The sequence below is a fragment of the Oncorhynchus nerka genome, linkage group LG21 (genome assembly GCF_034236695.1).
Source record: "Oncorhynchus nerka isolate Pitt River linkage group LG21, Oner_Uvic_2.0, whole genome shotgun sequence".
Classification (NCBI taxonomy): Eukaryota; Metazoa; Chordata; class Actinopteri; order Salmoniformes; family Salmonidae; genus Oncorhynchus; species Oncorhynchus nerka.
Genome location: NC_088416.1, coordinates 10916341 through 10939921, shown reverse-complemented (window position 1 = coordinate 10939921; position 23581 = coordinate 10916341). Strand labels below are relative to the sequence as shown.

At 44.4% G+C, this 23581-nt stretch overlaps 2 protein-coding genes and 3 non-coding genes across 11 annotated transcripts in view; all 5 read right to left on the bottom strand.

The window, feature by feature from the left end:
* Window positions 1-6019, bottom strand: part of LOC115103889 (ubiquitin carboxyl-terminal hydrolase 34-like) — a 60350-nt gene extending 54331 nt beyond the window's left edge. For all 7 annotated transcript variants that reach the window (XM_029624915.2, XM_029624916.2, XM_029624918.2 and 4 more), the window contains exon 1: window positions 5689-6019. In XM_029624915.2, coding sequence (XP_029480775.2) covers window positions 5689-5731 — 43 coding nt within the window. In that variant the 5' untranslated portion in view covers window positions 5732-6019. The remainder of the gene's footprint in view (window positions 1-5688) is intronic.
* Window positions 6020-6755: 736 nt separating this feature from the next.
* LOC115103888 (exportin-1) lies at window positions 6756-22339 on the bottom strand. The gene is made up of 25 exons (XM_029624914.2): window positions 21760-22339; window positions 20803-20934; window positions 20102-20203; window positions 19764-19836; window positions 19504-19565; window positions 19352-19396; window positions 19061-19242; window positions 18708-18756; window positions 18501-18620; window positions 17038-17166; window positions 16580-16738; window positions 14746-14943; window positions 14390-14528; window positions 13970-14151; window positions 13313-13469; window positions 12821-12984; window positions 12454-12588; window positions 11060-11243; window positions 10513-10619; window positions 9771-9965; window positions 9138-9306; window positions 8655-8789; window positions 8222-8378; window positions 7771-7867; window positions 6756-7596 (listed from the first exon to the last, which is right to left on the bottom strand). The coding sequence occupies exons 2-25, from the start codon at window positions 20926-20928 to the stop codon at window positions 7450-7452; spliced, it is 3213 nt and encodes a 1070-aa protein (XP_029480774.1). The 5' UTR covers window positions 20929-20934; window positions 21760-22339; the 3' UTR covers window positions 6756-7449.
* On the bottom strand, window positions 7959-8093 carry LOC115104444 (small nucleolar RNA SNORA5). The gene has a single exon (XR_003859747.1). It is a non-coding gene; the product is annotated as a small nucleolar RNA SNORA5 (small nucleolar RNA).
* LOC115104439 (small nucleolar RNA SNORA5) lies at window positions 9483-9619 on the bottom strand. The gene has a single exon (XR_003859743.1). It is a non-coding gene; the product is annotated as a small nucleolar RNA SNORA5 (small nucleolar RNA).
* LOC115104449 (small nucleolar RNA SNORA17) lies at window positions 13643-13775 on the bottom strand. Its single transcript, XR_003859752.1, has one exon. It is a non-coding gene; the product is annotated as a small nucleolar RNA SNORA17 (small nucleolar RNA).
* Window positions 22340-23581: the final 1242 nt, after the last annotated feature.

Genomic DNA, 23581 nt, shown 5'->3' with positions numbered 1-23581 from the left:
GTGTAGGACATGACCCTTGACCCACACTGCTTGTTCAAAGGCTACTGGCCTATATAGTGGCCAGGCGCTAGAACATTGCACATAGGAAGCTGAAATTGCAATGCAAATATTTGAGGCATTATCCAAGATCGTTGAAGAAGGAATAGTGGTTGTCAGACGCTTTCCTACAACAACAAAATATATTTCCCGAGGCGCAATGCGAACGGTCCTTTGGTCAACAGGAGAACAGAGATGATCGTCTCTCTAGTCTGGATGGGAGACTGACCCATGGAAGTCTCAAGCCTCTGGTGAGAAACGTGCCTCAGCACCACATTAGCACAGTGCCAGGCAAGGCTCCCCATCGCCGACCACTAACAGGTACACCAAAATGCCTTCCCAAGCAGCATTGGCTTGTACAACAGGCTAAAAATAAAGTCAGCTACTGTATTATGTGTTGGTGACTAGGAATGGGGGTCGAAATACATTTCACTATTTGAATAGTATCAGACATTGTCGTCGGTATCCGGATATTAGAAATATACAAACGTTTTCAACCTGAGCACTGCTGTGCGGAAAAGAGGCTGGCGCTCTATCGCTGCTCCTGCTTGGAAATGCCGGTGAGATGGGAGCGAGCAGACAGGCAGAGGTCGTGTCTACACTTGACACTTACATGCGACTTCTGCTATCAGAACACGAAGATCACATTGAAAAGCCACTTTGCGGTCTGACGGTGTTCAGATCTGGCTGACCACTTCAGGAGATGGTCGGGGACGCATTGTGTGCCGAATTTCTCCTAAGTCTGGACGTAAACAGGCTACCGAAATCGCATACAGTGTGCGATGTTATCAGCAAGCACTCCTCCCACAAGTCTCCAGAAAGCGTGTGTTTTGGGACCGAGAGGCACCTTTTCATTATATTGCTGGAGGAAATACACTACCGGTCAAACGTTTGAGAACACCTACTCATTCAAGGTTTTTTCTTTATTTTTACTATTTTCTACATTGTAGAATAATAGTGAAGACATCAAAACAATGAAATAAATCAAATACAAAAACATTTTTTGGGGCTGGAGTTATGCTAACCCGTTTGCGTTGCTTGCTCTTGACTAGCTACAGAGGTTAGCTGGCTCGTGTGCAACACTAGTTCGCTACTGCCATCAGTTGTTGCTGTATCATATTTTGCCTAGTCCACAGTTTTTAGAATGCATACTGGCATTTGAATATAGCGCTGGAAAAGGGAATCCGGACACACTGTGGACACCATAGACACATTTAAATGTAGGTGCTGGCGTATGACATGTTTGGAATTCCATAAATCAGAACTCTATATCAGAATACTAAATCTGCATGAACTGTCAAGTCTAGACACGGCCAGAGAGAGAGACGCTGCCTCGCTACAGCCTAGACTAGCTAACTTGTAGCAGGCAATGTTATTTATCATCCCATGCAATAGTGTCCGTCTTGACTGGAGTAGCCTACAAAAACTATAGGTAGCTTGGCTAATTTAGGCCACATTTAGAACCCTCTCCCCAACCCCATTCAATAAAACTAAAGCCTACCTATTGGTTGCTTGTTGTAGCCAAATAATTTCGCTTCCGTAATTTAATTCCGTCTCAATGTGGAGTGAACGCTCACTACACATTGAGCCTCGTTGATTGGCCAACATTAAACAACAAGCGACACGTGAAGGCTACCAGACAGCTACCGGCCTTTTTTAACGGGGCAAGTCATAAAAACAGTTGATTTTATTAAATTAATCATTTGAAATGTCACAGACCTTGTATGTAACAATGTCACATGGATATTTAAATTTAGAAAATGCCTGTGTTAAAATAGGCCTATACATTTTTTTTGATGCAAAAATGTATTCCCACAAGTATTCATATACTAACATCCTTTAAGACATTCGTAAAACCATGCACATCCCTATTGGTGACACACAAACACACAGTCTCAAAACAAAACGTAAGCGACGTGTGGGGCAAGGCATGTCCAACGGAAGGTTATTGCCGTGTCAAAAGTTCAGCTCTAACATTTCAGTGGAAAGTGCAGCATTGCCTATATTATTTCCGCAAACCCAAAGCACTTGTGTCTTCACAAAGTCATTGGTGTAAATGAAAAACATTTGTGACACTGGGGAGGCTGCATTTGTGACGCGTCGTTTTCAGCCGCACCCACAGATCTGTTGTTGTTGTACCAACAGCCTATTTTCTGCTCTCAGAAAAAGAGAAAACGGACCATATTGTCGCCTCCCATGCCGAGGCTACTAACAAGAAAAGCAAAAGGACACCCCGATGAAAGCGTTAGCTGATACGCAAAATGACTTAGCCCACATATTAAAGGCTTTTTAACTTGCAAACCCACACGAGTGCTTCATGTTAGACTTTTTTTATGCCACTTCAGACCCAATTTTTGTTGGGCATTTCGAGTACTATTTCACGACAAGAGCAGCTGTGGTTGTTTTGGAATACTTGAAGAGTTACTGCTACTTACTTTTCTTCACTACTAACTAAAAGTTAGAAGTTTAAGATAAATTGCTAATGAAATCAACTATACATTGAATATTGCACGTTATGTTTGAGGGAGAAGTGTCATTTAAAAAAGGCACAGCCTACATGCAAACTTTGTGACAAAGTTTCCATACCCGACTGACCTAGGCCTCAATGCCACATTCTTATCATGCATAATAACAACCACTGTGAAAATTGGAGTTGTGCCAAAACGTTACCAAGAGAAGCAGAAAACATAAAGGGGAACTAGTGTCTAGGTAAGTGGGTCTGTTCTTGAGATGAAGAAACAACAAACAGGGTTCTAAAGTTCACCAGGGCAGCTTGTCTTAACTCTGACCTAACTGTGTGTCTGCCTTCATTCCCTTTTCAACAACTTTTCTTTTTTTATCTTGAACTGGACTCAGCCAAAATTCCCAGCTCCCTTCATAAAACAATCCATGACATTGTGTTCAGAGGCCTGTACCAAAGACATTGCGATCATCCCCAGATAAGACCATCTGGATATCCCAGCCATTGTTCTGACAGCAAAGCTTTGAGCTTGTAACAAAAACATTAGAGAAGTAAAATAGACACCTACAACTCAGCAGTTCTCAGCAGGGCTCTGCTGTGCTCAACTGCCTGTGTTGGTGGAAGTAACGTCGGTTGTCTTAGGTGCTGATCTAGGGTCAGTTTTGTCTTTTTACATCAATGGATTAGTATTAGGCTAGGGGTGGGCAGGTAAGCTGGTCCCAGAGATCTATGCTCAAGAGCAACCTCTGCCTTGCTGGCCACAGTGCCAGACAGCATCTTAAAGCAGGGTGTGTGGAGATTGACAATGGCAGTCACATGTTACATTTTAGTCATTTAGCAGACGCGCTTATCCAGAACGACTTACAGGAGCAATTCGCAGCGTCTTCTTCAAGGGGCAATCGACAGATTTTTCACCTAGCTGGCACGGGATTCGAACCAGCGACCTTTTGGTTACTGGCTCAACACTCTTAACAGCGAGACTACCTGCCACCCTGCAGGATTACTTGCACAGCATATTCAATAGCAGGTTGAAACCCTTCATTCCCTCAGTAAATCCCTCACTTCCCTTGCATGCATGCAGCCACACACAAAAAATTCCCGGCTTCATGCATACCGCAAGAGCAAATTTGGGGTCAGGGGGTCACCTAGTGAACGCACCCATGGGGCTTCCAGTCTCACACACATGGGGCTGCCAGTCTCACACCCTGGCGCTCCAGACAAGACTCTCACACCTCTACTGGCGGCAGCCTGGTGCCGACAAACACTCACACAGGGGTGTACTCTGTTTTGCTCAACAGAGGGATGACCCCCGTCACACGTAAAACAGCAGCTCTACTGTGAAAACATACTACTGTGTGGCCTACTAGCCATTTCAGAATTATTGTTGATAGACGTACATGTGGGCCAGAGAGAGGGTGTTTTGCTCAAAGACAAAAGGGGGCTGTTTTAGACCACTAGTGACATAGGCCTACTCCTCCACACACTTTAATAATACATCAGTGTGTTCACTGATTATAGGCCAAAGGAAATGTATAGAACCTTTAAGTAAGGCTACATTTCTCTCTCTGCCTACAAACCACCAAATGAATGAGCGCCTAAAGTGTCATACCCATTGCTCATTTGAATAACAGATTTGCAGAGGGGATAGGTTATGTTATATTCCATTCATCTAGTTTATTTTAAATGTGTATTGGCAGGATGAAAGAACCTTTGAGCAGCAGCATCATGATGCCCCTTTCAAAGGGGTCCTGCAATAATCAACACACAACTGCTTTACCATGTGGGTTTGGATGTCCTCCCAAAACATGGAGACAATTTAAAAAACGATTACTCCCCTCTGGTCCAAGTCACCAAATCAAACGCTTAGTCACTAATATCAGACTGAAAATAGGTGTAAAACATCAAACTCACAAGACATCCTAACTAGTAAACAAACATATTAAGATTAAAATGAAAAATCCCATATTATTGACGGCAAACAACTCATATGGCAAGAAGTACAGTACACCAGGCCTTAAGGCAGACTGTCTGTCAGCAGTGTCTTCTTGCTACCATCGCCAATGCATTCCCATATTCAGTTCGCTAACTAGGCAAAACAAGTGCACTCTACATATACAAACCATTGCAATTTCATAGACGTATAACTAGCAATAGATGCAATGGAGGAAACAAGAGACGTAGCCCCCCAAAAATGGGCCTTTGTTTATTCGCTCCCATATCCCGTTATGAAAGCAATATGGCCTAGTTAGCTAACGTTACATCGTAACTAGCAAATAATCTGTTCTGATGTTACTGTCCATTTTAATCTTAACTAGGAAATACATCCAATGGCATTCGAAGGCACATTTGATTTTGATTAAGAACAAGTTTATAATAGTTAACTAGCAAACAAAAACTCAAATGAATCATAGTTGGCATATGTTACATGCCTAGCTTGCTCGCTAGCTTGCTCGCTTAATGTATTTACGTAAATAAACTAGTGACCCCATATTACTCAGCTAACTAGCCGACAATGCTAAACATTTGCTTGTAATCTGGCAAAATTATATTACAGCGCCTGTGTCAACTCAAACATGAAAACTAATCAGTCCGTTTTGATGCTAGCTGGCTAGTCAGTGAGTTAACGTTGGACAACTCGTTAGTCAACGTGAAACTGACAAACATATCAACCAGACAGGCTAGCTAGAAAGAGCGAACACGCCTGCACAACATAACCACTTCCACAGCCACCCCTCTCGTCTCGGACATAAAAAGGGCACATGCAATGTGTAGCAAACATTTGTTATGGCCAAATACATGTCAATCCACATGTATACAGGCAGTTCACCAAACTGTTAGCTAGCTAACCAAGTTACCATACAATGGCATCAACCCAATCTAATTAGTTAGCTAACTAAGTTAAATTATGTTCAGAATCTCGTCTAACTAACAAGCCAGTTAAATCTGCTCAGGCATCCCCTTCATCCTGCAGCGATTTGACAGAGACAGGCCTCAAAGTTGCAGACAAGGTTCCATTTACATTCAGATCATTAATTCAAGACAAGGCCTTACATTGGCAGCTGTCTGGCTAGTGGAGAACCGGGTACGATAGCTAGCTGTCCAGCTTCCATCAGGTAGCCTGACTTAGCTAACGTTAGCTAGCGTTAGGGGACCACTACGGCCAAAACATTTAATATATTTTTTTCACTTACTTTCATTTAAAACCTCCACCAGCTCGGCGCAGTTTTCACACATCGTTCATTAAGAAAATAACAAAGGAAAAGTGTAGTCAAACCATTGGAAATTGTTGATGGATACGAATTGTTGGCACCTGGTTGTTTTGGGGGAAAAGGCCCGACGTAGTGGTTGGTGAAGGTTTGCTAATGCATTAAATAAAATAAGGGAGAGTAATAGATTCAGATTGAATTTGATACTAAATATCGTTGATAAAGTCAAAAAGTAAGAGGCATTAAGATTCAGTCGAGTCAATATCCAATCGGAGCGTTACTGGAGAGTGTAGATACCGCAGCCATATTGAAAAGGGGTGGGGGCACAGCATGTTCATAATTCGTAACTTTCCGTTGTCTCTTTCGCCTTGTTCGTCTTTTTCCGCTAGTCTCGCGGTTACACCATCAGCAAGAACTGTTTACAAATGGCGTTTCATTCACAAGCAGCAGACAGTCAAGAGAGCACCAGCCAGTAGCCACTGAGGGGATTCGATTATCTGGCCCGGGTTACCCCGATGAGGGAAGGATACACAGGGCATGTGCCCTTTTCACATGCATAAGTGATTGCTTTTTATCTGCTTTCCCATTGAGAACTCTTTTGAAATTTCAAAAATAAATTTGATGGAAAATGTTTGTTTCAGGACGAGTCACAATGCTGCCTTGTTGACAACATAGAGCGACGCAGATTACGGTTCGATTTGAGGGTGCTCCTCCCTCATTGCTTGTGCCCTTTCACGTCACGGACCATAGACCGGTGAACTGCGGCTCAGGTTTATAGATGGCCCTCATTGGCACCAGCAGACAAGCGCACCTTTGCAGACATTTTATTAATTTGGGGAATTTGTCAGAGAAGCACGATACCATGGCATCGTTTTTATTTTATTTGTTTACTCCAAAGTATTTAAGTAATTTAACCTTAACGTTTAACCTTCCTCTCAAAATGCAGATTTATCAGTGAGTGTTTAATAGTTTCAAATCCTAATTCAGATATTGGATTTAATAACCTTCAATGATGGAAGGAAACACACACACACAGAATAGGACATAAACAGTTTTGTAAAAATAACCAACTTTATGTTCCCATAGTACTAAGACAGCTTTACAAACAGGATGATATGCACATAACCTTCCTTTGATCTAACATTCTTGTCCAAATGTCAGAGCAGTCCGTTTTTGGTGCAAACAAAACCTGACTCGCCACATAAAAACTGCTGCCAAAACAGAAACAAAGGAAGCAGCGTCATTTACCGTCACATTCATCTGCAGGTTCCTCCAAAAAACACACGTTCTTTCTATTGGAGCACTTCCTGACACTACAGCGCTTTTTAAAGTAACCTTTTAACGTGTGCTTTTAACATATCTTACATATAAACAAATAGAAGAGGTGTTGGTGGGGGGGTGTAGGGAAAGAAAGAGGGTTAAAAATAATTATTTCTTTCAACTTCATGCACGGCGAAACAAAGGATGACCAAAAATATAACGCTTGAATTAGGAGGGAAAAGGAGCAATACCATATTATTACACAAATGACTCTGTATAAAATGCGTCCGTATGCAAAAAAATGTGAGTGCCCGAATCATAGGCGCAATTCTCATTTACATATTGGCATTGATTTGGTCGACAAAGCAACTCTCAATCTCACACACACACACACACTTGACAAGAGGAGCTCCCAGCTTCTCTTGGCTTTCTTTTTTTCAAAAACTGTACATGTTTACTGTGGTGTTCGTTCCTATATGGCGGCGCTCAGTCGCACATCTCCTCGGGGAGCTCATGGGGGTTGAGGATGCCGGGGACTGACATCTGCAGCTTGTGTTTCTCTTCCTGGGCCTGCCGCAGCGACGTCTCCCGCTCCTCCAGGAACAGGTCTGTGGTGTCCTCGCCAGCAAACTCCTGGACAGGGAGTAAAAAGAGGAAGTTGAGTGCGAGGGACAAATATCACGTACATCTACCATGCTTCAGTGGTTTGACACTTCAGACTGATAAGACACGCGAGGGCCAGAGAGTTACTAAGCGTTTGCACCCATGTGTGTGTGTGTGTATGGCAACAAAACCAGAGTGACTCACCTTGATCTGCACCAGGAAGTCCCTCAGGTGCTCCTTGAAAGCGGGGATATCCTGGTTCAAGCTGAATAGACCTGTTACAAACACCTTCACCTGGGCACTGGAATGGAGAGGAGAGTCAGGATTACAACACAATCACCTATCTATATACCAACTACCTACAGTAAGTACATCACTTTAGATCAACTAGTTATTGTCTGTAGTACAAATGTATCCCCAACACCAATGTAAAATAGATGAGGCCCATGAACTACAGGTTCACTGTGGCAGCCATTTGGGCCAGTGCGGTCCATTGTAGAGGAAGCAGCGAATTTGACAAGGCTGAAAACTAACACATCCCCATTTCAGTGCTCAGAGTGGAGCACAACAAAATGTTTCATTTAAAATTGACTTGACAGGGTCCCTCAAGGCAGCTAAGAATAATGCAAATAGGCAGGCTGACAGACACACTTACTCTTGTAGATGGGGGAAGGCTGTCTTGAGCAGGTTGGCCACATACTCCTGAACGTAGCCCTGGTTGTTCTGGCTGGCTGGGTTGAGGGAGGTGCTGATTTTACCCTCCTCCACCAGGTTGAACATGTAGGCCAGGATGGATGCGTGCATGGTTAGCCCTGCAGAAAGTCAAGCATAACATCAATTATACCCACGCTTGTCTGGCACTCACCAATGGCACTTAAGCACATTGTCGCGTCCATCTGCCATGTCTGTGTTTGACTCTGCTGCAATGTGACATCAAAGTTAAATATCCCCATCAGGAATCAAACCATCTACCCATCTAGTGTAAAACAAGGACTCGGATTCCTCGCCTGTACCCAACACTTTTTACAGTACCATAGATGTTTCCGGTGATATTTAACTGTCAGCCACCGACCCCACCACCCCCTCACCTGCTGTATGCGAGGTATCTGTGACGACAGAGAAGATGTGCTGGAGGATGTCACAGAAATAGGTCTGGTAGAAGCTCTGTGCAGCAGCCTCCTCCTGGGCCACGTTCTGCAGCAGGGTGTAAAGAATCTGCAGACCTGGGGGACATAACGAGACAGACGGAGAAAAAGAGGATGCGGGATGAGTGGCTTGATGACAATAAGCAGGGCATATTCCACAATGTACCGAAAGGACTATTTTCTCAGACTCAGATTAAGCCTAGTCCTGGACTAAAAAGCTGTTCTCCATTGAAAGAAAAGCCTTAGTCCAGCATTAGATTTCACCTGCGTCTGAAACGCCCATAATATTTGAAATATAGAGTTAAGTGAACTGCATTTCACCTCAGAGGAGTTTGCCAACCTCATTCATCAACACAGTTCCAATCTCGTGAAAGTCCTAGTATGTATGAACAGGTAGGTAAGGCAAAAGCATATGGAGGGTCCTACCAGTGTCTGCAACATTCCTCATGGTGTGTTTGAAAGCCCAGATAATGGAGTCCAGAACCAGTTTGAACTGGGCCGGGGGAATGGAAAGGAAGGCCGGGAAGCACTGCGAGTTCACAGCTTGGAGGAGGTAGAAGAAATGGGTCCTATGCTCTGGGTACTCCTCAAAGTCCTGGAGGAAGAAAAAGGGGACAATTCAAGTTGGACAATGTCAGTGGAATTACTTTCTATAAGGAATAAAGACTGCTTGGATTATCTCAGTCATACAGTTTTTGTTCACATAAACAATTACAAAAAGTATCCTGTGTTCAACAATCCTGCACAACCATGCATTGTAAAGACTTGACCGATTGTCTGTAGTACAAATTTATCCCCAACACCCACGCAAAAGGGATGTGGGGCCCATGAACTACAGGTTCACTGTGGCAGCCATTTTGGCCAGTGCGGTCCATTGTGGAGGAAGCACTGAATTTGACAAGGCTGCACACCAACTCTAACTTTCTGTTAATGTTCCTTTGACATCATGCACAGTCTTATAAGGGCCACTCAGGCCAGCTAAGAATATAAATTAATTAATAGATTACCACATTTTTAGTATCGTGCTATAATAGTATAGGAAACATCTATGAAACATACTTTATTGATCATGTTCAAAGTGCACTCGAAGACTGCGTCGAAGATCTTCGGGATCTCCCCGGTAATGTGTCCACCCAGTTTATTGACGATGGTCGCCATGGTGCTGAGCACCTCAGGCTCTCTGGCGGCGGGGACGTTGCGCTGGTAGTCGATGAGTACGGCCTCCAGCAGGGGCGGGACAAAGTTCTCCCCCACCTGAAGAACCACGGAACGTGGTAGAACGTGACCAGTTAATAAAAGGACATTGAATCTAACAAAGCAAACTGTCAGATAACTGAGGGCTTGGGGCTCCACTGGGGGATAGTGGTGGTTCAATTCATTGGCACCATAGTTATTTTGGAGGAACTGACAGGCAAATGCTATATCTTTGTCTGTGATGTGAGCTATACTCTGCTTTTTCAACCTGTAAGTGGATGAAATTGTTTCAATGGGCATGATGCCTCTGGATAAGGTTGGGGCTGTGTGGAGTGCAAGCTAGTCCAGACAGCGAGTTTGATCTTTCTGGTTGTCTTTCTGCCTCCCGTTTCTCTATGGTGTGGTTTAGACAGGCCATCTATGGTCTGAGAGACGCCCGCTCTGATCCCACCATTAGATTTACTGTTTATTTAACAAGGAAAGTCAGTTAACAACAAATTTGTATCTACAATTACGGCCTTCTGAGAGGATCTATAGAATAACCACTGGTCTATACCATTCCCTACAGGCTGTGACTCTAGATTTGATTAAGACAGGACAGACTCGCCATTTGTGGGTCGTTGGAGCGGCTGACCCAACCTGAGATCAGCTTGAGCGTTTCTCTCTTCACCGTCCTCATGCTCCGGATCAGGGGCTGCTTGGTCACCATCTCTCCTTGCAGGACAATAGAGCATTAGTTATCTAGCATAGGGATTAGTGTGGTAGCATGGTGTTAGCATTGGAGAGCTCAGTGACGCTTAAGAAACGTTATTATGCCACGTTCAAAACAACTGAGAACTTCAGTGCGTTCAAGACAAACGAGACAAAATCGTTGTGAATGGTCACCCAGCCCCGACTTTCCGACCTGAATATCACTGACGGCATGATTTGACATCGTAATTTTCCAGAGTTCCCAGCTGTCTTGAACGCAACGTTTGACTGGACTTATAGTTCTGTGACTGATGCCGCAGACATACAGTTAAGCACACACACACTTTGACAAGCAAGTGCCTCAGGCATACTAGAGTGACAGACCCACACACCAAGACAAACAAGCACCTCGGGCACACAGATCAGATAGACCAGAGACAGACGACTAGACACACACGTCTCACCGTTGGTCTGGATGGCAGAGGAGATGTTCTCACTCAGACACTTGTAGACATTGAGCATGTCCAGGTAGATGCGTCCCAGCTGCACCACGAAGGGATGTCCCACGGCCTTGCAGGCCCGCACGTTGGTCTTCAGGATGCTGCCCAGCTGACGCACTGTCTCTGCATCCTTCAGGATGTCCACATTCTGGGGGAGAGAGAGTCAACAAGTCAGTTAAAATGCTTTCACCGCATCTTCAGACAACACATGGTAAGTCGCTCTGGATAGCTTTTTACTCAAGTGTAAAAAGATGAGGCTTTGCGAGTTGCTATTTACAACAAATGGGAGAAAAAGCATTTGTTGCTTATAAAACTACAAGGGCATCTAAGACGGTGGGTGTTCCTCTTCATTTCTTCATGGCACAGTGGTACAAGGTGGATGACACCCCCGTGTTGTTTGGGTTGTGGGGGAGATCTTCATGGGCTACACTCAGCCTTGTCTCAGGATGGTAGGTTAGTGGATGAAGATATCCCTCTAGCGGTGTGGGAACTGTGCTTTGGCAAAGTGGGTGGGGTTATATCCTGCCTGTTTGGCCCTGTCCAGGGGTATCGTCGGACGGGGAGCCAGTGTCTCCCGACCCCTCCTGCCTCAGCCTCCAGTATTTATGCTGCAATAGTTTGTGTCGGAGGGCTAGAGTCAGTCGGGAGTATTTCTCCTGTCTTATCCGGTGTCCTGTGTGAATTTAAGTATGCTCTCTCTAATTATCTTTCTTTCAGAGGACCTGAGCCCTTGGGACCATGCCTCAGGACTACCTGGCCTGATGACTCCTTGCTGTCCCCAGTCCACCTGGTCGTGCTGCTGCTCCAGTTTCAACTGTTCTGCCTGCGGCTATGGAACCCTGACCTGTTCACCGGACGTGCTACCTGTCCCAGACATGCTGTTTTCAACTCTCTAGAGACAGCAGGAGCGGTAGAGATAATCTCAATAATCGGCTATGAAAAGCCAACTGACATTTACTCCTGAGGTGCTGACTTGTTGCACCCTCGACAACTACTGTGATGATTATTATTTCACTCTGCTAGTCATCTATGAACATTTGAACATCTTGGCCATGTTCCGTTATAATCTCCACCAGGCCCAGCCAGAAGAGGACTGGCCACCCCTCATAGCCTGGTTCCTTTCTAGGTTTCTTCCTAGGTTCTTTCTTAGGGAGTTTTTCCTATCCACCGTGCTTCTACACCTGCATTGCTTGCTGTTTGGGGTTTTAGGCTGGGTTTCTGTACAGCACTTTGAGATATCAGCTGATGTAAGAAGGGCTATATAAATACATTTGATTGATTGTGTTGCATCCATATAATTTAAAATGCTTTGAAACAGAGCTAACCAAAACCCAATCCCATAGTGGAGTGTGACTTACCTTGGTGGCCTGTTGGATGATGCTGTCCCACACCTGGTTGGGTAGCAGCATGTACTTCTCGATGAGGTGCTCTTGCACGGCCTGGTCCGTCTGGGCCCCGATCATGTAGCCCACCGCCTCGTAGAACGTGTGCACCTGAGGGGAAGCGATACGAGGTTGATTATGGTCATGTGAACAACTCCAGCCATTTCACATGGCTGTGACAACTAGAAACATGGTGCTCCCTGAACTTGGCCAATAGAAAACTCAAAACCAGTGTTGCTACTTGAAAATGTTCAACTACTACTGTATTTTACTCTTAGTTTTGGTTGTTTTCAGAGGCCTGTAGCTCAACTGTGTCACTGCTAATCTTGGTGTATCTGTGTACCTGTTGGGGCTGGAGGTCACAGATGATGGTGTTGATGTTGTTGAGGATCTCGTCGATGAAGGGCATCACCTCGCCCACCTGCACCTGGACAAAGTGGCGCCGGCACTTCTGGGCGATCTTAATGAAGGTGTCGCACGCCATGTCCTGCACACCATCGTGAGTCTCTGCCAGGAACAATTACATTCAAATAAAACGTTCAATAAAAGACACTGTTGGGACGTGTTCATTTGGACATACCGTAGCGGAACTTTTTTTTTTTTTTTTTTTAAAGCTTTGAATCGTAAACCGCAAATGACTGTTTCTTATTGGACTAGTCCAGGTAGTCCCTCCCTGTTTGTTGGCTTTCTTCTGTCTTGTGCCAAATGAACAGAGCCCTGGTATTTTGCATGGATGCAAAATCACACCAAGGAAATCCATTTTCAAACGACACTGAAAACAGTATCCTGTATCTTTTTGAGATATGCAAGTGATGGCCTGAACAAAGTTGCTTACCGTGCATGAACTCAAAGAGCTTGTTAACAACAGTCTTGAGGAACTTCCAGTGGGCTCGGAGGAAGCGTGGGTACTGGCCCACGATGTACATGATGTTTGAGGCGATGATGGCCTTGTTGTCCTTCCCCCTCTTCTGCTCACAGAGACCCAGCAGGTCCTGGAGACATGATGAGAAAACGACAGTCGGTCAACAACACAGAAACGCAGCTCAGTACATCCTGACAGTCACTCTACAGCAGCAGAGTTGGGGCCAATTACATTTGAAGTCTTGTCAGGTGACGTGGATGTGTAATTTATCCATAAGTGTCATTAAATTCTTTTTTTGGGTCAAATGTCAGTTCTATCAATCACTCCAAGCACCCACTGTTCTGAGTCCTCGGCATAGACATAGCCCTGTTACTCTCCGCCCCTCATGACACAGGCTCAACATGCACAGTCGGACTGCAACACCTCAACAGGCAGGCCATTCAATTTCTGAACAGTAAGGGGAACATTTCTGGTCTAACAGAGCACGGAATTGATGACTAAGACCAGCAACTACTGTATGTGTGTATTTTCCCCTTTAAAGACCGTAGCTACCTGTGAAGGTGCGACGCGTGTATGTGCGTGGTTGCGAGTGCATGAGTGTGCACTGTGTCCGTTAAGACTACTACAGACCTTGATGACGGTGACCAGGAAGCGCTTCTCGTCCTCCTCGTGCATGGCCCCGCTGATGGAGCCGATAGCCCAGCATAGCGTGTTCAGGTTCCTCCACGACCACTCTGTCCCGTTGACCTGGTTGTGCAGCTTCTCCGTCATGATGCGCTCCGTGTCCGCATAGTCCAAATGGGTCAGGTAAACTGGGGGGGAGAGAGGGGGTTATGGTAATCACAGAGAGAGGGAGTATGTGAATAGTTCCCTACGTTATAGACAGTGAACAAAAGTGTGCGGGAGAGATGTGCATCACTGACAGAGCGATCAATTGTGGAAAATACCTTTGAGAATGGAAAAGATTGCAGATTAACTGACATTACAGACTAGAGAGAGGACGCGTATATGTGTGTGGAATGTGCAGACTGTCCTGGGCCAGGCACTTACCCAGTGTCTCTCTCATGTTCTTATAGAGGTTGATTGAGTCTGTGTCCTTCATGAACTCTCGGACCACCTCGCCCTGGTCGTTCTCCACCACCAGCACTTCCTCTGGTTTGGCCATTCGGCTCACCATGAGCGTACGCACCTGTGTTACCGGGCAGACAACATGCCAGTGACTATTAATGGACAATCTAAATAGTGTAATCCTATCAGACACCATGAGGCAGGGACACAGTAGAACAGTAAGGTTATGTCCAGTAGGGGGGAAACAGTTTGAAGTGGTGGAAACCTTGTTCGATTGTCACACATCTTGTCACACACAGTGTGTGTACCCGTCCGTCGGTCTGTGTGTTACTCCTCACCTTGGAGAGCACGGGCAGGTAGAGGTGCCGGCGTGGCGGCACGTCAAAGTGCTGGCTCCCAGAAAGCAGGGGGGAGGTGGAGGTGGAGAAGGGGCTCTCCCTGTAGAGCTCGGCCGCCAGGTGATTCCAGTACTCCAGACAGATCTTAAAGATCTCCGTCTCCTCCACCTCAGACACCAGCAGCATGTAGTGCAGAGCCTGGAGGGGGGGGGGGGGTGATTAGAACAGAAGGTAAGGAGAATGTTGAGGATTGGGGGGGTTAGTGCCATTTCAATGGTGCGTGACTTGAGATGACAACAAAAACTGAACAAAACATAATAAAATGCAGATAATACATATCTTCATTGTAAAGCATGTTTCCCATGCTGGTTCAACTAACCATAAACAATTAATGAACATGCACCTGTGGAACAGTGGATAAGACACTAACGGATTACAGACGATAGGCAATTAAGGTCACAGTTATGAAAACTTGAGGACACTAAAGAGGCCTTTCCACTGACTCTGAAAAACACCAAAAGAAAAGATGCCCAGGGTCCCTGCTCATCTGCGTGAACGTGTCTTAGACAAACTGCAAGGAGGCATGAGGACTGCAGATATGGCCAGGGCAATAACCACGCTCCTCGCAGTGGCAGACCACGTGTAACAACACCTGCACAGGATCGGTACATCCAAACATCACACCTACAGGATGGCAACAACTGCCCGAGTTACACCAGGAACGCACTATCCCTCCATCAGTGCTCAGACTGTCCTCAATAGGCGAAGAGAGGCTGGACTGAGGTCATGTAGTTCTGTTGTAAGGCCGGTCCCTCAGACATCACAGGCAACAACATCGCCTATGGGCACAAACCCACTGTCGCTGGACCAGACAGGACTGGCAAAAAGTGCTCTTCACTGACGAGTGGCGGTTTTGTCTCACCGGGGGTGATGGTCGGATTCGCGTTTATCGTCAAAGAAATGAGTTACACCGAGGCCTGTACTCTGGAGTGGGATCGATTTGGAGGTGGAGGGTCCGTCATGGTCTGGGGCGGTGTATCAAAGCATCATCGGACTGAGCTTGTTGTCATTGCAGGCAATCTCAACGCTGTGCGTTACAGGGAAGACATCCTCCATTATGTGGTACCCTCCCTTGCAGGCTCATCCTGACATGACCCTCCAGCATGACAATGCCACCAGCCATACTGCTCGTTCTATGTGTGATTTCCTGCAAGACAGAAATGTCAGTGTTCTGCCATGGCCAGCGAAGAGCCTGGATCTCAATCCCATTGAGCACGTCTGGAACCTGTTGGATCGGAGGGTGAGGGCTAGGGCCATTCCACCCAGAAATGTCCGGGAACTTGCAGGTGCCTTGGTGGAAGAGAGGGGTAACATCTCACGGCAAGAACTGGCAAATCTGGTGCAGTCCACGAGGAGGACTGCAGTACTTAATGCAGCTGGTGTCCACACCAGATACTGACATACTTTTGATTTTGACCCCCCCCCTTTGATCAGGGACACATTATTCCATTTCCAGTCACATGTCTGTGGAACTTGTGCAGTTTATGTCTCAGTTGTTGAATCTTATGTTCATATAAATATTTACACGTTAAGTTTGCTAAAAAAAATAGTTGACCGCGAGAGGACATTTATTTTTTTGACGAGTTTAGTATTTGAGGTCAAAGGTAAAATTGTTCTGGCTGCAGTACAGGTTGGGGAGGAACAAGAGGGTATGTGAACTGTTAATACGTGACTTATGGATGAAAACGATTGATTTGTGCATTTCTCCCAAAAAAAACATTGTAGGAACAGTATCTCTGCTGTTATTGTCCAGTATTCACGGCGTTAACGCTACCTCCACGAGTGTCTCCCTAAGGTTGGGCCTCTTCTCGATGAGCTGTCCATGCTCTTTCAGGAAGGTGCAGAGGAACAGGCTGAGGTTCTGGATGAAGTTCTGCTCGTCGTCCTTGCCGTTGGAATATGCCAGGCGGATGTTGGTGTTCAGGGGGAGCATCTAACACGCAAAGAGAGATGCGGGAAAATGCAGATTATGTGATGCGTCAATTAGTGTTAAATCACCTTTTTTTTATGTAAAAATGTATGCTAACTTCTTAATAGTTCTTATGATGCCTGCAATATGATCGTTGTTGAAACATAGGGTCTGCAGTATCCTGTTTAAAATAATATATGAAACCCATCGGTTTGTCCTGCTCCATCATTTGGGTACCACTGCTACAATAGAGTTTTGACAGTAGGCTTAACTGGCCAGCAGATGGAGCTAAGCATACCAGTTTGAGCTGACATGGTGTGTACCTGTTTGAGCTGATCCATGGTGAGCGTGAAGAGGTTGACAAACTGCTCCTCATACTGGTTGACACTCACGCCGGCGATCTCCGTCAGACACTTCAGCGTCACGTTGCGGAACATGGGCACGTTCAAGAACTGGGAACGGACGAGAGGAAGAAGAGGTTAGTCAACAGGGTCGTATTCACTAGGCACCAATCAGAAGAAAACTGACTGAAACAAGGAGGGACTACTTGAGCTTGTCCCAATAAGAAAAAGTTCTGGACCGAAGTTGAGTACACAACAGTTCACCTAACAAGACTGAATCCAAACATTACACTTGATTTTATGTGCATTTTACATTCTGTACTTTGACGCATTTGCTGATAACGAAATCTGAAAATACTCTGGATACATTCAGTAACATGTGGAGTAGGTGCAACATAAGACAAAAAAAATGACAAGGATTTGAGTGAGAGGACTAACTGGTGTCTCCAAGTGGCCACACACCTCTCAAAGAAGAGTCTTCAACTATAAGCTTCTTTTTTTTGCTCTCCTATCTGTGCTGTTGAGGAACTAGAGCAAGCACACTTGTAGTTTAGTCCTGAACACATCCCCGCCGTCGCACAATTACTATTGTGTTTTATGCAATCCAATAACTCCCAATTATAAATCGCAATCTGGGTCAAGTGGGCATAATTTGAAAGCTTATTCTATTGCCAACATGACCAGTCTTTATAAAAATATGATATTACAGTGTTCAAAAGGCAATTCAGAGAAACAGATCGGAATGTTGGTGCACGTAGAAAGGAGTCATGACTGCATTCAGGTGCTGCTGCAAATTTTCTTCACAATTGACAAACATAGGCTCATTCTGTTCAGAACAACCCAGGGTATGCGGCCATGTCATATTGTAACTGTACAACAAACAGTAATCATAAACTTTGACACAGTATATGACATGAGTTTTGAGATTTGGACACGTGAAAGTCACATTTGGACGAGTGTTTGGCTTGCTTGTATGACATCAAAGCGGTATTATAATCCTCATGTCTCAAATACAGTCCTGCTCAGCCACTACATCATGTACAGCATGTTACTGTACAGCCACTATGTTCCAATTTAGGCATTTATTAGTGGCCAAATCTGCCATTTTCAACCCGTACACGGGTACAAGTGTACGGATGTTTGCAGCAGACCAAGTCACCGACGCAACAAGGTGCAAATGTCTCAAACATTCACAATATTGTTCCTCCGGTTCTTACGCACTTGCAAGCAAAACCAATGCAAGAGCGCCTTTGTGAGAGGATGCCTATAGCTCAACAGCCGTTTCAGGTTTACACAAGCCGGTATTGCTGTATCACGTCAAAAACCCCACTAAATTGCCTAGGGAGATGTTTCAATGGAACCGAGAAGTAGTAATAAACCGATACTTAGTCATCTAATTTTCAGTATGGGGACAGGTGCAAGTGAGTCATCAGGAGTTGAGTTACCTTGTACACCAGAGTGCTGATCAATTTGGTCTCAAATATGTACCCCAGGGGGATCCAGTTCAGGAAACGCAGGAGAGTCTCGAGTGTGGCTTGGACCAGAGGGGCATTCTGGGAGTTTTCCTGCAGAAAATGTTTGCATTGAACTTGTGTTGGGTATTCAACATGTCAATTTCATATCATATTTAGAATCCCTGAGCCATTGCTTACCATGACAAACTGGCAGAGCTGGAATATTTGCGAGAATTCGTTGCACATACTAAAAGAAAAAGAAAATCATTACTAAATAGCATGTCAGTGTACAATTCCATCTTATCTACCCATGCCTTCAAATAATGTGATGATAAAAAATGTACAATTCAGTTGCCATGAAGAGACTGGTAATGATACCAACCACTAATACTCAGGGAAACAGACTCTTTGCGATATACAATACATCTCCAAGCAGCCAAAGCATTTATTGTATAAATAAGCATTCAATTGTACCGTGTAGGCTACATTGTATCCTGCACATATGACAAACTTTAAAGTTATTAGGTAGCTGGATAGGAGACGTTATGTACCTGTCTTTCAGGTGCTTGGCCTTCACCTGGGTCATCTGTCCACTGGAGAAGTCAAAGACCTCCTCACTGAGCAGCTTGAGGATGATCATGTTGTTCTGACACAGACTCTCACTGGTGCGGCTGGCACCCACGATGTCACTGATGAAGGTAGGCCAGTGCTTGGGCCACTCCTGCTTCAGGATCTACACAAGCAGAGGAGACACGTTGCGTTTGATTGTTTCGGTTTTAACCATTTGTAATGACAGGACAGACGCGTTTCTTACAAAATTGCTTTTTTTTTTTTTTTTTTACCTGTACGAGGATCATGTTAAGTTTTGCAATGTACACTCCATCTTTCTGAAACACAGATAAAAAATGCAGATGAAATTTGGGAACGAGCACAGAATTTCAACATGGAAAACATTGCGGCGAGAACTGGGTCAAACACAGGAACGACTCTTTACCTCAACATTTGCGGCATCAGATGAGGTCTTGATAATCAGACCAACGACATACTTCTTTATTCCTGAAAACATGCAGAAATGTTTGACTCAACATTGTCAAAGATCAAATGTTTGTGCCTGCATAACACGGAACATTAGCTATGTAGTCTAGCCACGTTATTCCCTTATCTTAATGTCACTGTTCATTCCCAAGGTTTGTATCTCACGCTTGGCCCTAATATAGTGGTGTTATTCCAAACAACCTATACAGCGGGTGTTACCTTCACATTGATTTCTTGGAAGAATCTTCCAGCGTGTCTTGATCACAGTCTCCAGAATTTGCAGTGCATAGTACTGGAATGGAGAGGAGGGAGGAAAGGCATATCACTCACAACTTCATCTCATTTCCACTAATAAGAGATCTTTTATGTTTGATATATATTGGATAAAATACATCAAAAGCTAACAAATGTAATAAACCAGATCTACGCATCTCTATGGATCCAACTGGACTGCCAATGCCTGGCTGTAATGATATGCTTTTCAATGTTGACTTATATATTCGCCCTGTTTAGAGGATGTAAACCGATCACAAGGACTGAATCACTGGCACACATACTTTAGTCTTCATGTTCTGAGAAAACTCCAGGATGGTGTCGACTCGTGTCCATGCGTCCGGGTGATCCTTGAGGTTGGTCAGCACCTCCTGGGCCATGCGTTGCTGTGGAAGAGAAGGAGAGAGAAACTGTTCTGAGATCTGTGTGGCTTTAAAGGTCTAATCCGCAGTTGAAACAAAGCATGAACCCTGCCACTAAGGGATGGAGAAATGTAAACACTCAAATTCATAGAGAGCAATGGATGCAAGGACTGATCTTCCATGATATGAAAGTTACAGTTTTAACCATGTTCAGGCTATACAGTGTTTGTTTATGTTTACCAACATGGGAGTAAAGAAAGTTTGTATTTTGAGTCATACAGGGTACAATTAATTGTCTGGCTACCTAAACTCCTTGCTCCGGCCAAATCCTACACCACACCTACTGACGTAAGTTTCTTCTTCGCAATGAGTCTGGATCTGAGTAACTCCAGACAATTTCTAGAATGGAAAGCTATTCTAGATCGTAGGACTGGTCCCATGAACCAAAAGGTTGGGCGAGAGCCAGAACACACATCCAGAAATGATCCAATCACTGATTACTTTTTTTTTTTTTTTACAAAAACCCTGGTTTTGAAGTCACTGCAAACAGCCTAAATGATGGCAGTCTGACTTAATTATGTAGCAAATGACAGAGCAGCAGAAGGGCAAGGAGCAGCTCTCACCTGTGATCCAATGTCATAGTACATGGAATTGACTACATTGTCCAGCAAATTGATGTCCAGCTTTTGACTGAAGTCTAGCAGCTGTCTTGCTGCATGATCCGCCAACATTGTCATGTTTGCTGGCATAGAGCTCTAGCAATGGAGGGGTAGGGAAACATGAGAACAAATGGCAGAACTTAACTACAGACAGACCTGTAAATAAAACCTGACCAAAGATATTATTTTCACTCCCGATATTACTACCTATGGCTACACCCACCCACGTAACAACAATGGCGAAATATTGAGTGTGACTAAAATTGCGACATCACTCGCAAGCCTGTAAACTTAAATAGATTTGCAAATTGCGACACCATGGACCACAAGTGGTACTTGTGGCGCGTTCAAGTGCTCGTCGGAACCAGGAGAATCGAAAATGTACGATTTATAAACTGGTTATAGTCAAACACGTGCCGGGTTTAAACCAGTTAGTCATTCGGACATTTCTGAGTTTTCTAGTTCCGGGAAGCACGTAAACGCGGCAATACAGCAACCCCTCCCTCCATCCAGCGATTCAAGAGTGCTGCTAGTTGATAACGCAAGCTAACGTTACTGTTTAACTTATGGCTAACTTAGCGTTTACTATTGTTAGCTAGCGTTACCTCTATTGTGTATACTACTTGGTTACGTCTAAATTAACTGACCTCAAAGTTGAAACAGGTCTCGTTAGCTTATCGCATAAACTTACGTCTGGCTAATGTTAAGTCTGTAAGATGTTTAAATTTCACTTCACTCACTCATATTAACAAACTTAAGTAATATTCACAATTATAGCTAGCAAGTTAGTTTAGCTATAAATTCAGCCAGATAGCTAAAAGGCTAGTTAGCTACCACTAATAGCTAGCTGGCTAACGTTAGCTACATCACTACCCAAACTCAAGAGATTCAACCCACTAAACAGCTAGCTACCAAACTTACCTTATTTAGTCTTTCCGTTGTAATAAAAAAAAAGAAGAGACTTTTGCCCTTATTTTTCAACTGTCGTTTGTTTGGCTGGATGTCAAGCTATCTCATGGCACACGTTCCAGTGTGGTTGACATTCACTAACTAGCTTCCTGGCTAATTAGCTAGCTAGCTAGCCAAATTATTTATGTCTTAATAGCACGTCGTTAGCTGTATGTCCTGCCACTGAAGCGAAGTTTCAGTATGATAATGTACATGTACCAATTTACCAAATAGCAAATAAATGTCCACGGACTAGTCTAGAAGTAGCTTAGCAATGATTGAACCGTTGCTGACGGCGAGAAATGTTGTCAAGTTAGCCTGCTAATGCACAAGCCAATGATGACTTAGCTTCCCTTGGCTAGCTAACAATTTACGGAGTCACACGTATAGCGTTATTCCGGTTCATAATCACAAATTAAAATAATCTTGAATTTATTATTGGTTCTATTCGTATATAATATTTGATAGCAGGGCTGTGTAAGAGCTTGTACGCTAGCTCTTCATCTCATGCTTCAAACCCAAGACCGGTTGAAACCGGTTAAGACTGGGATATTCCATCTAGGTTTTTCGGCCCATGGCGCCGCGTAAAATTTGGACTATGTGCACGCCCTTGAGTGATCCGATTGGTTTGTCATAAAATTGTACAAGGGTTGTCCTGTTATTTTACGGGCTAAAGATGCTGTCAATCAAAATGAACATCCATCCTTTAGTACCCATGCGGCTGTGTTTTCCGTTGGTCTGCGGGGTCCACACACCCCAAAACATATATAATCAATTTGGGTTGGTAAATGACTTCAAGTCTATGTACTGTACATAGACTTGAAATCACTGGCCACTTTAATAATGGAACACTAGTTATTTTAATAATGTTTTCATATGGCTTTACTCATCTCATTTGTATATACTGTTTTTAGTCTATGCCCCTGAAATTGCTCATCCTAATATTTATATATTCCTTAATTCCATGATTTTACTTTTAGGTTTGTGTGTATCAAATCAAATTGTAATAGGTTTCACCTTACAGTGAAATGCTTACTTTACAAGCCCTTAACCAACAATGCAGTTTTCAGAAAAGTATTTTGTAAAAAATACAAAATAAATATTTAAAGAGCAGCAGTAAAATAACAATAGCGAGACTATATACAGGGGGTACCGGTACAGATTCAATGTTAGGTTAGTCGAGATAATTGAGGTAATATGTACATGTAGGTAGAGTTAAAGTGACTATGCATAGATAATAAACAGAGAGTAGCAGCAGTGTAAAAGAGGGGGTGGGGAGACAATGCAAATAGTCTGGGTAGCCATTTGATTAGCTGTTGAGCAGTCTTATGGCTTGGGGGTAGAAGCTGTTAAGAAGCCTTTTGGACCTAGACTTGACACCCCGGTACCACTTGCCATGCGGTAGCAGAGAGAACAGTCTATGACTAGCGTGGCTGGAGTCTTTGACCATTTTTAGGGCCTTCCTCTGACACCGCCTGGTATAGAGGTCCTGGATGGGAGGAAGCTTGGCCCCAGTGATGTACTGGGCCGTTTGCACTACCCTCTGTAGTGCCTTACGGTTGGAGGCCGAGCAGTTGCCATACCAGGCAGTGATGCAACCGTTCAGGATGTTCTCGATGGTGCAGCTATAGAACTTTTTGAGGATCTGAGGACCCATGTCAAATCTTTTCAGTCTCCTGGGGGGGGATAGGCTTTGTCGTGCCCTCTTCACGACTGTCTTGGTGTGTCTGGAGGACCATGATAGTTTGTTGGTGATGTGGACACCAAGGAACTTGAAGCGCTCAACCTGCTCCAC

Coding starts and splice junctions, on each gene's coding strand:
- LOC115103888 (XM_029624914.2), bottom strand. CDS start 20,928: ATGCCAGCAAACATGACAATGTTGGCGGATCATGCAGCAAGACAGCTG. Junction 8,790..9,137: donor GAGGAATGTTGCAGACACTG/GTAGGACCCTCC, acceptor TATGTCCCCCAG/GTCTGCAGATTCTTTACACC. Junction 7,597..7,770: donor ACTTCCTGGTGCAGATCAAG/GTGAGTCACTCT, acceptor CTCCCTGTCCAG/GAGTTTGCTGGCGAGGACAC.